General features: G+C 56.9%; 1 protein-coding gene across 1 annotated transcript in view; it reads left to right on the top strand.

Annotated features, from left to right (window-relative positions):
• Nucleotides 1–3,075, top strand: part of MUC5B (mucin 5B, oligomeric mucus/gel-forming) — a 33,383-nt gene extending 30,308 nt beyond the window's left edge. Inside the window, exons 48-54 of the mRNA XM_032595098.1 lie at nt 47–84; nt 607–723; nt 878–964; nt 1,094–1,216; nt 1,470–1,515; nt 1,706–1,814; nt 2,230–3,075. Of these exons, the coding sequence (XP_032450989.1) occupies nt 47–84; nt 607–723; nt 878–964; nt 1,094–1,216; nt 1,470–1,515; nt 1,706–1,814; nt 2,230–2,434 (725 nt within the window). The 3' untranslated portion in view covers nt 2,435–3,075. The remainder of the gene's footprint in view (nt 1–46; nt 85–606; nt 724–877; nt 965–1,093; nt 1,217–1,469; nt 1,516–1,705; nt 1,815–2,229) is intronic.
• Nucleotides 3,076–13,412: the final 10,337 nt, after the last annotated feature.

Below are 13,412 nucleotides of genomic sequence, written 5' to 3'. Positions count from 1 at the left end.
TCCCCCTAACACCTGGGCAGGTGCTCAGCCCTCCCTTTCCTTCCAGGACCTAAGCTGTGCACCTACAATGGCACCGCCTATGGGGTAAGGGCTCTGCTGAGCCAGGGGGCAGTGGGTGGGGCCCTGGGCTCCGCACCTCGGCTAGGGGACCTCCACCCCTCGTCTGGACAGGCCCAGCCCTGCCTGCAGCCTCCTGCTTGAGAGCAGATAAGCATGGGGCTCTGGGTCCTGTAGAGCCCAGTGGAGACATGAAGGAGGGGGACACAGGGGCGGCACTGTCTGCCGAGGGCCTGGGAGGGCCATGGGCTGAATGCCTGCTTCTGAGAGCTTAGGTTCAGGGTCTCCCAGGAGCCTCCTCACAGCAAGAGGGCTGGGGTAGGACCATGCCCTCCCAGCCCCCTCCAGCCTGCCTGCCTTCCCTGCCTCTGCCCCGGTCTATGCTCAGCCAGGGGGTACGTGCAGAATTCTATTTGAAGAACAAAGAAACCACTTTCTGTAGGCCCTCCCTTCCTGCCACCCAGCCAGCAGCAAGGAAGGGTCTTGGCCCCGGTCCTGTGCCCCTACCAGTGCCCTCAATGTTGCCTCCCCTCACCCCAACCACTGCAGATCGGTGCAACCTTCCCAGCGGTCACTCCCTGCCACACATGCACCTGCCTGTCCGTGGACACCCAGCACCCAACGGTGCAGTGTGAGGAGGACAACTGCAGCACCACCTGCCCCCAGGTACACCCTCCTGGGCAGACGCCGGTAGTGCCTGCCTGGTGGCAGCCCTGGGCTGGTTGCTAAGGAGGTCGCTGGGCCCTTAGGGTATGGATGGGGTTCAGGAGGGCTGGGGAGGGGGGCTGGGGGTGAGGATGTAACCGTCCCTGTCCCTCAGGGCTTCCAGTACCAGAAGGTGGAGGGACAGTGCTGTGGGGAGTGCGTGCAGACAGCGTGTCTCACGCCGGACGGCCGGCTGGTCCGGGTAAGAGGGGTTCGGTCTCCGCCCCCCCCCCCCCCGCCCCGCCAGGGGAGACTTCCCTTCAGCCCTTCTCAGCCCACCAGATAATTCATTCCCCTGTGGGCCTCCACCCTCCCCATCGCATTTCTGCAGCCCAACGAGACCTGGGTCAGCAGCCTCGTGGACAACTGCACGGAGTACCGCTGCGACGCCAAGAACGGGCTCCACGTGCTCACCCCGAGGCCGCTGCCCTGCCCGGACCCGTCCAGCTGCAAGGTGTGTGTCCCGGGGCCGCCCGCGTCCTGGAGATCCCTCCCAAGGGCCCCGCCCACGCCCGTCCCCGGAGGCCACGCCCCACCAGGGCCACGCCCACCCGATTCCCCACTCCCCACCTAGGAGGCCACGCCCCACCCCTGGGAAGCCCGCCCACGCTCGGCCCCAGAGGCCCCGCCCGCGCTCCTACTCCTGGGAGTTCCTGCCCAGCCCCCAGCCCCCTCCCCACCCCGCTCTGTCTCCCCCACCCCTGCAGGGCATCCTCAGGAAAACTGGCTGCTGCTACTCCTGTGAGGAAGTGGGTAAGCTGAGGCCCGCCTACCTGCCCCCACCCTCCAGCCCCTCCCAGTCTCTATGCACTGATTTCTGCCCCAAGCTGCCTCTAGCCCCAGGACCCCACCCCGAGCGCGGGGCTCCCGAGAGTGGGAGGAGCGGCCCAGGTCAGGGGAGAGCCCTTCCCGCACCTCCACCGCCCTTCCTCCCTCCGCCCAGACTCCTGCCAAGTCCGGGTCAACAGGACGGTCCTGAGACACCGGGGCTGCGCCACCCAGGCCCCGGTCAACGTCACCTTCTGCGAGGGCTCGTGCCCAGGAGTGTCCAAGTGAGCGAGGCCGGCGCCCCTCCCAAGGGCCCCCTCCCCGTCCCAGACCGCCCTGGCTTCTGCCAGGTGGAGCAAGTAGGCCGGGAGAGCAGAAGGAAGGATGTGACGTTGGCTCAAGACCCTGGGGTGGGGGGGGGGGCGGGGTGGTTCCTGGAGGGAGGAGGGTCTTGTCCCGATCAGCTAGTTTGATGAGCTGGTTCCAAGAAGGGAGGGGGCCTGACCAGAGAAGGTCAGAGCTCGGTGACCCTGAGCGCTGTCCCAGGTCAGGTCAGAGAAGCCCCCAGTGCTCCGAGGACAAGCTCAGGGCTGCCCGTGAGTGGGCGGGAGCCATCGTCTCCAGGCCCCAGAGAAAGCAAGAGCTGGGTGGCTGGGGCTGGACGAGGCGGGTCCTGAGGGTGGCCACTCAAATCTGCAGGTTCTCCATGGAGGCCCAGGCCATGCAGCGTCGGTGCACCTGCTGCCAGGAGACAAGGCTTCACGAGGAGGTGGTGACCATGCAGTGTCCCGATGGGACAGCGGTCCGGCACACCTACACCCACGTGGACGAGTGCAGCTGTGCTGCGTCCTGCGTCCCTGCTCCCGAGGCCCCCGAGGACAGCACCCCCATCTTCTCGATCTAGGGGTCCACCACTGGCTGTTGCCATTCTGACCCCATCCCGCAAGCTCCCTCCCTCCCCCTCCGGAGCCAGAACACTCACTACCCAACCGCGGATAGCCGGGCCAGCCTGCTGCAGGAGTCCGAGCACACCCTCCACCCGTGCCCTCGCGACACCTGCGCCCTGGAGGTGATGGTGCCATGACGGCCTGCCTGAGGGGGGCTCCGGGAGGGGGCCTTGCCCTCGGAGCCCCTTCAGCACGTCTTGGCCACCTGCCTGGCCATCAGGGCCGACCCCTCATTTGAGACACAAGCGCCTGCTCCGTCCGGACTCGCCCCCTTCTTGGTGTCAGAGGTGTGCCCCATAGCCAAGTGCGCATCAGCTGCCATGCTGCTCCCTGCACTGTGGGCCTGCGTGCCCCCCTCCTGCCCCCCGCTGCTCCTCAAAGCCCCGGGGAACAGATTCCTGCTGGCCACCTCCTGCAGCAGAATTCAGGCTGAGGCCCGTCCAGGCAAGGCCAGGCCGGTAGCCTCCAGGGAGCGGTGCCAGGCAGGCCCATGTCTGGACCCAGGCGTGGGGTTACCATGGCCGACAGGAGGGCCCCGGGCAGGGGTGGGGGGCGTCGGAGCCCTCTGCTCACTCCGCCCCGACCTTGCAAATAAACGCTGAGCATTGTGTACGTGTCTTGGCCCTGGAGTCTTTTCCGCCAACTGAGTGCCCCCCCTCCGTGTGTCTGTGGGCCAGGCAGGGCCCCTCAGGCTGTATAGCACCCCCAGGGCTCATGCCGGACCCGCTGGGAGGGACAGGTGAGTGAGGGGCAAGGAGGCCCCTCGGGGTCAGTCTTGGGCTGTGGGGAATTGGCTGGGGCCAGGCGTGAGTCATCATTTCAAACACACGGGATTTATAAGGAGACTGTTTCACTGGTGTCGGAAGACTGGAAAACCCGCTGGCAGTGTGGACGCAGCCCAGGGCCGTGTCGGCGCAGGCAGTAGCTGCCTCGTGGGCTGCGTGCACACGGAAGAGGGGTGCTCCATGCTGCCCAGACCCCAAGGCAGCTGCTGGTTGCTGCGGGGCCTGGCCCCGGCCCGGGTCTCACTCGGTGTGTTTTCTTCAAGGCACCTGCCCCACCTCGACTTGCTCTACGAGGGCCCTTCTTTTCTCATCTCACCAGGGAGGCGGGGGCAGGGGGCGGGGATCTCTGCCTTCTTTTCTGCCGCTCTACCCAGAGAGCTCCACGTGCACATGGTGGGCGTGGGAAGGATGGGGGAGCAGGTGGGGGCGCAGACAGGAGACGTGCTAACCAGACACAGAAGGCGTCCCACCTACCTGGGCCAGAAGGACGAGAAAGACCCCCAAGTGGGCAGAGCTGGTTTCAGGGGGTACTGCCACCTGGGGAGGCAAAGGACGCTGCTGGTGGGGGCTGAGTGGGAGGGTCTCTCCCCCTCCCTGAGTCACATGACCTGCCTCTGCACTCAGTGTGGCTCCCATGCCCCCGCCCCCACCCCCCACGCCAGGGGAAGGTGGGGCTGGGGGCCCAGGGAGAAGGGCCTGGGCTCTCTTAAGGCCACTGCTGGCCTTTCCTACGATCTCAAGAAGTCCATCCAGGGCAGGTCACCCTGGGCCCTGGCCGGCCGGAGACCGCTCGTGCAGCAAATGAGGCCTGCTGCCCACTCCTGGGACCCACTTCTGAAAGCTTACCCTGAACTTCTGGTCTGATTTCCTGAGTCTTTGTTAACCCCCGTGCAGAACAACAGCATTCCTTAAACGCCTGTCATTCCCACGGTACACTCTCTTCCTTAAACAGACGTACTTCTTACCTAATTTAAACATGTTCCTAAGGGACCGGGAACATGAGCATCTCTTTCCGTGGACAAGAGCTCGTGTCCATGAAGTGCAGCTCCTGCGGGGTGGCACCCGATGCAGCGTGAGCCATTTTTTCTCCCGCTTTACGGGTGGGGACACTGAGGCACGCAGCAATGGAAACACTCGCTTCAGTGAGGGTGAAAGCCAGGCTCCGTCCAGGAGATCTGACTCCAGAGTCCACACCGTCAGCCACAGGGCTCCACCGTGGCCCTGGAGGAGGTAGCTATAAAAACCAACACGGCGCATAAAGACAAAACACTGTTGCTTAAACTTTAAATATTTTTGAAAAGGGATTTCTGGTTTCCAGATGGAAAAGTGGGCACGTCTTCCCCCACAGACAGAAAAACCACGACAGAGATAGAAAGACATTTTAAAATAGAAGAGCTGAAAACAAGAAAGTGAAACCGACAGACGTCCTGGACAAAAGGTTTTGGGGGACGCACCGTGGTGAGAGGGGGCCGTGGCCACAGGGCAGTACTTGGACAGACATGTGATGACGATGACCTTCCCGAACTGAAGGCACTCAGGGAGTGCCGGGAACGGGAAAGAAGAGGCCAGGTGGTGAGGTCTGAGGGTCCCGAGGCAAAGAGAAAAGCTCAGAGCTGCCGGAAAGACAAGACCGCGTGCTCGCCCCCCAGGGAGACCGGGACCAGCACCGGGACCAGCACGACGGAAACTGCCTTTGAACGCTGGACTCCACACGCGAGTAAACTCTCATTTAAAAGCGATAATGAAAACACGGCGTTTTCGACAAGCCGGGACCCAGAAGGCTGGCATCTCACCAGGCCCCATGTGGGACCTAACCAACAGGCAGAGAAACCACACCACACCGTCGCCTCTCAGAAACCCACACACGGGATGCACGAGTTCACAATTTTAATGCGTCAAAGTCGCCAGTATCTTTTTTCAGGCTGGTGCTTCTTGGCCCTATTTCACGCAACTTTCCCCGCCTTGGGATCAGAAATATGGTCTCCTGGATTATTTTCTAGAAGCGTGACAATTTTGCCTCCCACCTAAAAAATTTTTTAAGCTGGGATGAAATATACATAACATGAAATTTACCATCTTAACCATTTTTGAGTACACAGTTGGGTGGTATTAAATACACTCGCCTGTCCCTCATCCCCACCATCCATCCCCATGATCCTTTTAACCTTGTAGGAACCGAGAGACCCTATACCCAGGAGGCAGTAGCTCTCCACTGGCCCTGCCCCCCGCCCCAGGCAACCGCCGGCTACCCTCTGTCTCTACGGCTTCGGCGACACCAGGTAACTCACACGGGTAGAATCCCACAGTACTTGCCTTCTCGCGACTGGCTTATTCACCGAGTATCCGTCCTGCAGTTTCATCCATGATGTCGCAGGTGTCAGCGTCTCCCTTCTTCTATGACTGAGCACCATTAAGCTGTGTGTACGTATCAGATTTTGTTTATCCGTGGCCGCGTGGGTGGCTTCCACATTTTAGCTACTGTGGAGAATGCGGCTGGGACATGGGTGTCTCCTCAGGACCCTGCTTTCTCCTCCTTTGGGCTACACTCAGAGGTCAAATTGCTGCATCGTGTGGCAGCTCTAATTTCAATTTTCTCAGGGACTGCCATACTGTTTTCCACGGCGACTGAACGAATTTACGTTCCCAGTAACGTACGAGGTGTGGGGGTGCCGATTTTTCTACATCACCTTGCTTGCTCTTGTCACTAAATCCTAGCCGTCCTGGTAGATATGAACCAGTATCTCACGGTGGTTTTAATTTGCGTTTTCCTGACAACTGGTGATGTGGAGCATCTTTTCATGTGTTTGTTGGCTACCTGTATGTCATCTTTGGAGAAATGTTTATTCCTTTGCCCCCTTGTTTTTAATTGGATCGCTAGGACTTTTTTGTTGTTGACTTTAAGAAGTTCTCTATATTTTCTGGATTTTAATCCTTTGTCAGATGTATCGTTTGCATATATGTTCACCCATTATGTGCACTGACTTTTACTCTGTGGATAGTGTCTTTGGGTGCACAACATTAAAAAAAAAATTTTTTTTTAAATGTTTATTTCTGAGACAGAGAGAGACAGAGCATGAGTGGGGGAGGGGCAGAGAGAGACGGGGACACAGAATCCGAAGCAAGCTCCAGGCTCTGAGCTGTCAGCACAGAGCCCGACGCGGGGCTCGAACTCACAGGCTGCGAGATCATGACCTGAGCTGAAGTCGGACGCTCAACCGACTGAGCCACCCAGGCGCCCCATGGATGCACAAAATTTTTAAATTTTTATGAAGTACTATTTGGTTATTTTTTTCTTTTGTTACCTATGGTTTTGGTGTCATATCCAAGAATAAATTGCAAATCCAGCAGGAAGAGAGGTGCTAGCCCATCGGGGGGAAGGATATTTTCCTCCTCCACTGACAACAGCCCAGCCAATGAGAGTCAGAGCTCTACCAATGAGACAATCACAGCCCAGCCAATGAGAGACGGTCACAGCCCAGCCAATGAGAGATGGTCACAGCTCAGCCAATGAGAGATGGTCACAGCCCAGCCAATGAGAGTCAGAGCTCAGCCAATGAGAGTCAGAGCTCAACCAATGAGACAACCACAGCCCAGCCAATGAGAGACGGTCACAGCCCAGCCAATGAGACAATCACAGCCCAGCCAATGAGAATCAGAGCTCAACCAATGAGACAATCACAGCCCAGCCAATGAGAGTCAGAGCTCAACCAATGAGACAATCACAGCCCAGCCAATGAGAGTCAGAGCTCAACCAATGAGACAATCACAGCCCAGCCAATGAGAGACGGTCACAGCCCAGCCAATGAGACAATCACAGCCCAGCCATTGAGAATCAGAGCTCAACCAATGAGACAATCACAGCCCAGCCAATGAGAGACTGTCACTGCCCAGCCAAGGAGAAGCCCCCGTGAAAAGCCTCCTTTTCCCCTGTTCTGGGGACTTGCCTATGGTTGGTTGTGCTGTAGCTTTTTTTTTTCCAGGATTACAGGTCTCTGCTAGTCCCAAATAAATCCATTTTTGCTGGTAAACTAACTGGCAGTTTATATACACACACACACACACACACATACATATATGTACACACACATATATACATATATATACATACGTATATACATACATATGTATATGTAGTTTACTTGAGATAGAGACAGAACGTGAGGCAGGGAGGTCAGAAAGGGAGGGAGAGAGGGAGAATCCCAAGCAGGCTCCACACTGTCAGCACAGAGGCCCACACGGGGCTTGATCTCACAAACTGAGATCATGACCTGAGCCGAGATCAAGAGTCTGACGCTTAACCGACTGAGCCACCAGGTGCCCCTGGCAGTCTTATGTTTTAGGACTTTTATTAGGTTGGGTAGTTTCCACGTGTTTCTGGCTTGTGGAAGGTCTTTATCATGAAAGGGCATTGAATTCTGCCAAATGTTTCTTCTGCATCAGTTGAGACGATGATGTGTTTCCCCCGCTTTATTCTGCCGATGTGGTGCATCACACTGATGTGTGTGTGTGGAACTATCCTTGCATCCCATGAATCAACCTCACGTGGTCATGGCGTATGATTTTCTAACAACTTCTGAGTCAGTTTGCTAGTGTTTTGTTGGGCGTTTCTGCACCATTGCTCATGTGGCTACTGGTCTGGGGCTTTCTTTCCGTACAGTGTCTTTGTCTGGCTTTGGTGTCAGGGCAATGCAGCGTCACAGAACAAGCTAGGAAGTATTTCCTCCTCTTCATAGGGTTCTTGAAAAAGTTAAAAAAAAACCTTTTTTTTCTTTTTTAACATTTATTCACTTTTGAGAGACGGAGAGAGACAGAGTATGAGCAGGGAAGGGGCAGAGAGAGAGGGAGGCACAGAATCCGAAGCAGGCTCCGGGCTCCGAGCTGTCAGCACAAACCCCATCGTGGGGCTTGAACTCACGAAACGTGAGATCGTGACCTGAGCCGAAGTCTGACGCTCAACTGACGGAGCCACCCAGGCACCCCAGTTTTTTGGAAAACTTTACGAAGGACTGGGGTTAGTTCTCCAAATGTTTGGTAGAATTCACCAGTGAAGCCATCAGGGCCATGGCTTCTCTTTGTTGGGAGAGTTTTGATCACTGGTTCAATCTCCTCACTACTTCTAGATCTATTAGGATTTCCCATTTCCTCCTGATTAATCTTGGTAGCTTTTTTTTTTTAAGGTTTTAACTTAAATTCCAGTTAGTTAGCATACAGTTAACTAAAAACATAGCGATGGGGTCTCGGTAGGTTCTGTGTTTCTAGAAATTTGCCCATTTCCTCTTAGTTATCCATTTTTTTGGCATGTAATTGTTCCTAGTACTCTCTTATAACCATTGTTATTTCTGTAGAATCGGCAGTAACGTCCCTCTTTCAATATGATTTTAGTATTTGTGTCTTCCCTCTTTTTCTTAGTCCACAAAACTAAAGGTTTGCCGAATTTGTCGATCTTTACAAAGAACCAAGTTTTGGTCTTGATTTTTTTCCTACTGTTTCTCTGTTTTATTAAGCCCGGCTCTCATCTTCATGATTTTTTTCCCTTCTGCTAGCTCTGGCTACTTACTTCTCCCTTTTCTGGTTCCTTATGCTGTAAAGTTGGATGGCTGATTTGTCTTTCTTTAAAAAAAAATTTTTTTTTTTAAATGTTTATTTATTTTTGAGACAGAGAGAACATGAACCGGGGAGGGTCAGAGAGAGAGGGAGACACAGAATCCGAAGCAGGCTCCAGGTTCTGAGCTGTCAGCACAGGGCCCAACGTGGGGCTCGAACCCACGAACCGTGAGATCATGCCCTGAGCTGAAGTCGGACGCACAACCCACTGAGCCACCCAGGCCCCCATCTCCTCCTGCTTTCAAATTCCTTGTCTTTGGGTCTGGAAGTTTGATCACAACGTCCTTGGTGTTTGTTGAGCTTCCTGGAAGCTTATATTCATGTCAGATTTGGGAGGCTCCCAGGCGTTACTTCTCCGAATATTCTCTTTGCCCCTTTCTCTCTCTCTTCGCCTTCTGGGACTCCCACAGCGGGTGTGTTGGTCTGCTTGCTGGTGTCCCACAGATCCCTTAGGCTCTGTTCACTTTGATCTTTTTTCTTTCTCTTCCTTGGACTTGACCATTTTCTTTGTCCTATCTTCAAGTTCACTATTTTTTTCTTCTGCCTGCATAATTTTGTCTTGGACCCCCTCTAGTGAATTTTTCATTTCAGTTTTGTGTTTTACCTCCAGAATTTGTTTGGTTTCTTTTTAGGTTTGTATTCGTATTTGTATTTCCATTATGTTCACGCACAGTTTTCTTGACTTTCTCCACAACTTCTGTCAGTTGTTTTAAAGTCTTCATCTAGTGCATCTGCTATTGGGTCTTTTCAGAGAGAGTTTCATTGATTTATTCTTCCTTTTTATAAACCATACTTTCTGCTTTCTTTGTATGCATTATGATTTTTTTATTGAACACTGGACATGTGAACTGAAGAATGTGGTAACCCTGGAAATCAAATTCTCCCCCTTCCCCAGGTTGGCGGTTTGTGTTGCTTTTATGTTATGTTATTTTTAAAATTATTGTTGTACACTGTCCTGTGCCAAGGATCAGACCAACCTGTAAATGTAATGTCTGCTCAGGTCTTTTCCTAGCCTTTTCCTGGGCATCCCAGGTCATGTTCTAATTTTCCCCTTATTTGCAGTTGTTTTGAATGTCTCAGTCTTTAGTGTCTGGTTCCCAGAAAGGGAAAAAGAGAAGAATGAAGAGGGGAAGGGCACTTAGCCCTTTAAATCCTTGGGAAGTCACTTTAGCTGACGGGGGAGGAGGCTGTGACAATGGCGGTGGGTGGGTGGGGGGGCTGAGGGGGAGCAACAGCAGCGGCTCCCTGGCCGTCTGCACCTCTGTGGTCAGAAGCAGCAAACAGCCGTCAGAGCACAGATCCCCAGGATTTGGAGGGCAGGGTCCTTCTTGGCCACCCTGGCTCCCGCAGGTCCTATGCAGGCTGTTTCCAGAACACGTGCGTGTGTGACCGCCTGCCTGGGGCCGGGGGTCAGGTGGGTAGCTGCTGTTGTCCTAACATTGGCTGAAATGGACTGCGACGTGCTTTCTAGGAATTCCCCTGAATGTTGCAGGCCTTCAACACACTCCAGGGTTCAAAACGGCTCCATGGGACGGGTTCTGCCTGTGCAGATGTTGTCCGGGTGGGGAGGCGGGCTCTCCCTTCACAGGACCTCTCTGCCATCTTTCCAGCATCTTCCTGCCTTTACGTGTTGAATTACGTTCCGAGTCCCCCCAGAATTGACTGAACGTGGCCCAGAGCAGGGGCCTAATTCCCCTCATTTCGCGTCTGGCTAACTGTGCCAGCACAAGGTACTAGAAGCCCCTCTGTGCCTTGCTGTGCTGTCACCTGCGCTCCGGTCTCTGTTCTGTCCCACTGGACCCTCCGTCTGTCATCTAAGTACAGACAACTGTCCTTACTGTCTTCACACCCTGTTGTTTCTTTTACAAGAACGCCTTGACTCTCCTTAGCCGTTGGGACTCCCACATGCTTAGAATCAACCTCCCAAGTTTCACCACCACCAAGAGGCGGGACTTGTGGGCCGGGGGGATCAGGCTGAGGTAAGTTACCTCGAGGGAAACTAACACCTTCACATACTATTTCAATCCATGAACACAGCACGCCCCTCCGTTTATTGTGGCTCCCACCCTCCAACCCCACGGTACTCACTTGCTGGAAGCATCTCTCTGGGGTCCCCCTTTTCCACTGTCCTATTTTCAAAAACTTCAGAAAGAACTTTTAAACATATGCTATTAGCATCTCGGGGCTGTTTTCAGTGGGATGGTCCCAACAAACCTCACTGGCTGTGCTCCTGGAAGGAGGTGTTCCCTCTCAGCGAGGGCTATCGGCCTCAGAGGGAGTCCTTCCCCTTCCCACGGGGGCCGCTGTGGCCTCACTGCAGGGCCTGCCCGTGAGCCGGCGGGGACGCTCCCGTGGAGGTCTGCGTCTGCTCACTGAGGGTGGCCGGGCCACACTGGCCATCCCCGGCTCAGAGCTGACTCCTCGAAGGGCTCTCCCGCGAGAGGCCGGCACCGGCACCGCGTCCCCACGGACAGGGGTGACGGCTCCGCCGGGTGGTGGAAGGACACCTCCCCCTCACCGCCACCCTGGGGCCGCGCATCGGTTGCACTCTCTGCCTGGGCAAGCCGCTCTCCGCCTTGCCCCGTTTCTCCCTTCGAGGTCAAGGGGAAGAATGTCTCCATAGTCTGGGTCACTGAGGGATGAGGGCTGGGTCCCGCTCCTCCCAGACTGTGCCCACGGAGGCCCCGTGACCGCTGGGTGCTGCCTCAACCCCTGGACACTCTGCCCTCATCTCGATCCAAGTCCCCCGTCCAGCCCCAATGCAGGGCCTACTGTGCCTCCCTCCCCGCCTGAGGGGTCCCGATGCCTCAGTCATCTCCTGGCACCCTCACCACTTGCCCGGCACCGTGATCCCGCCTGGATCCCAGGCCGGCTCCTGCAACCCGGCTGAGGCCTGCGTGTCACCGTCGAGGGAACCCAGCTCTACCCCCGAAGGCGCCCCGTGTGGCTCACAAGGGGCACGGGGGCAGGACAGGTTGTAGCCTTTTCTAGAACCCCGCCGGTGTGTGTTCCACTCTGACGACTCTCCCCGAGCCCGATCCTGTGAGGGGCTCTGGCAGGCGCCCACAAGAGCTGAGTGACCCCTGTGCCACAGCAACTTTCTTCAGAGTCTGGGTAACCTGGGGGTCACGTCCTCGTTCTCCCCGACCGTCCAGCTCGTCTGGGGCCTGCGGTCTGGGGACGCAGCTCGTCTGGGAACCGCGGAAGCATGGGGCGTGGACTTTCGAGGTGGGTCAGCTTTGAGGGCAGAGCCCCACCCAGCCCAGGGCCCAGGCCTCACCCTCCTCCCCTACGCCCCTCAGTCCACGCCGCACGCACCCCGCCCTGCCTGCACGGGCGTGAATGCCACTCGCCGTGTTCATCCCACCCACGTGAACCCGGTGGAGTTAGCGACTCGTCGCAAGGTCTGTACGTTTTCACTTTCCCTTCACACGTGAGGTCTTCTGCTTTAACTCTGCTGATGCCCACGGTTAACAGGCATCGGACGTTACAGCTTAGTAGCAAGACGGTTTGGGCTCCGCCAGGGTGAGCGTCTTCCAGGAGCCGACCGCCTCGTGCCACCACACACACGCGCGCGCTCCCGGCCACGCTGTGTGCTCGCGTCCCGGGTCGGGTCTGCTCCACGGCCGCCAGCGGAAACGTGGGGCCAGTGCCTTCTCCTGGGGGCTCTGCCGTGTGGTGCTCCCAGGGCCCCCCCCCCCCCGCCCCCCGCCGAGAGCTCCAAGCCTCCCCTAAAACCAGCTGCGGCTTTCCTCCCGCAGAGACTCCTCTTCAGAAACGAAACGTTCAACAGGTGTCTGGGGATTATTTTCAAAAGCAAAAATCGAAGAGCTCATGCTAACAATAAGCTCTCGGCACCAGGGAAGACGCCCAGAAGGGCCGGGGTCTGCGCGCACCCAAACGCCGGGCGCCACCCGCACTCGCGCGCAGCGGGCGACCGGAGGGAATTCTCGTTTACTCCAGGGCCGCAGCGGACGTGAGGCCAGGACTGGAGCCCTCCACGCCTGTCTGGGCGCAGGGGAAACCACAGCCAGGAGCGGCAGACCGGCTCTCCAGGGCTCCCCTCCCCCGCAAGCCAGCATCTGCCGTGAGGACGGTGGGAAGGTGAAGGATGATGCGCGTCAGTCCAGAGGGCCTGGGAGGCGTGGGAAGGAGCAGGGAGTTGCCAGGTGGTCAACAAGGGGACGCTGAGGAGAGGCTAAGGGAGGCCAGTGTCTGTGCAAAGGCCCTGGGGCGGGGCTTGCCGGCGGTGGCTGGAGCAGGGTTGGGGAGTGGGTGTAGGAGAGGATCCGGAGACCCTTGCAGGGGCTCTGGCCTGCCGGGCGTTCTGGGCACACGAAGGACGTGACCCAGCCTGAGCAGGTGCGAGGGCAGAGGCAGGAGGACGTCCAGAGGTGACAGGAGGATTCCCCGAGCCCCCACCTCCTGCATCCTCGGTCCTGCCTCTGCACACACGTCCCCACTCCCGTCCCAAAGCCCCTCTCCTGGCCACGCCCTCAGCTGGGCCTTCTCCCACCGGAACCCTGAGCACTCTGAGCTGGACCCG

The sequence above is a fragment of the Lynx canadensis genome, chromosome D1, assembly GCF_007474595.2.
Source record: "Lynx canadensis isolate LIC74 chromosome D1, mLynCan4.pri.v2, whole genome shotgun sequence".
In the NCBI taxonomy this organism is placed as follows: domain Eukaryota; kingdom Metazoa; phylum Chordata; class Mammalia; order Carnivora; family Felidae; genus Lynx; species Lynx canadensis.
Note: the sequence above shows the minus strand (reverse complement) of the source record. Positions and strands in the feature narration are given on the sequence as shown.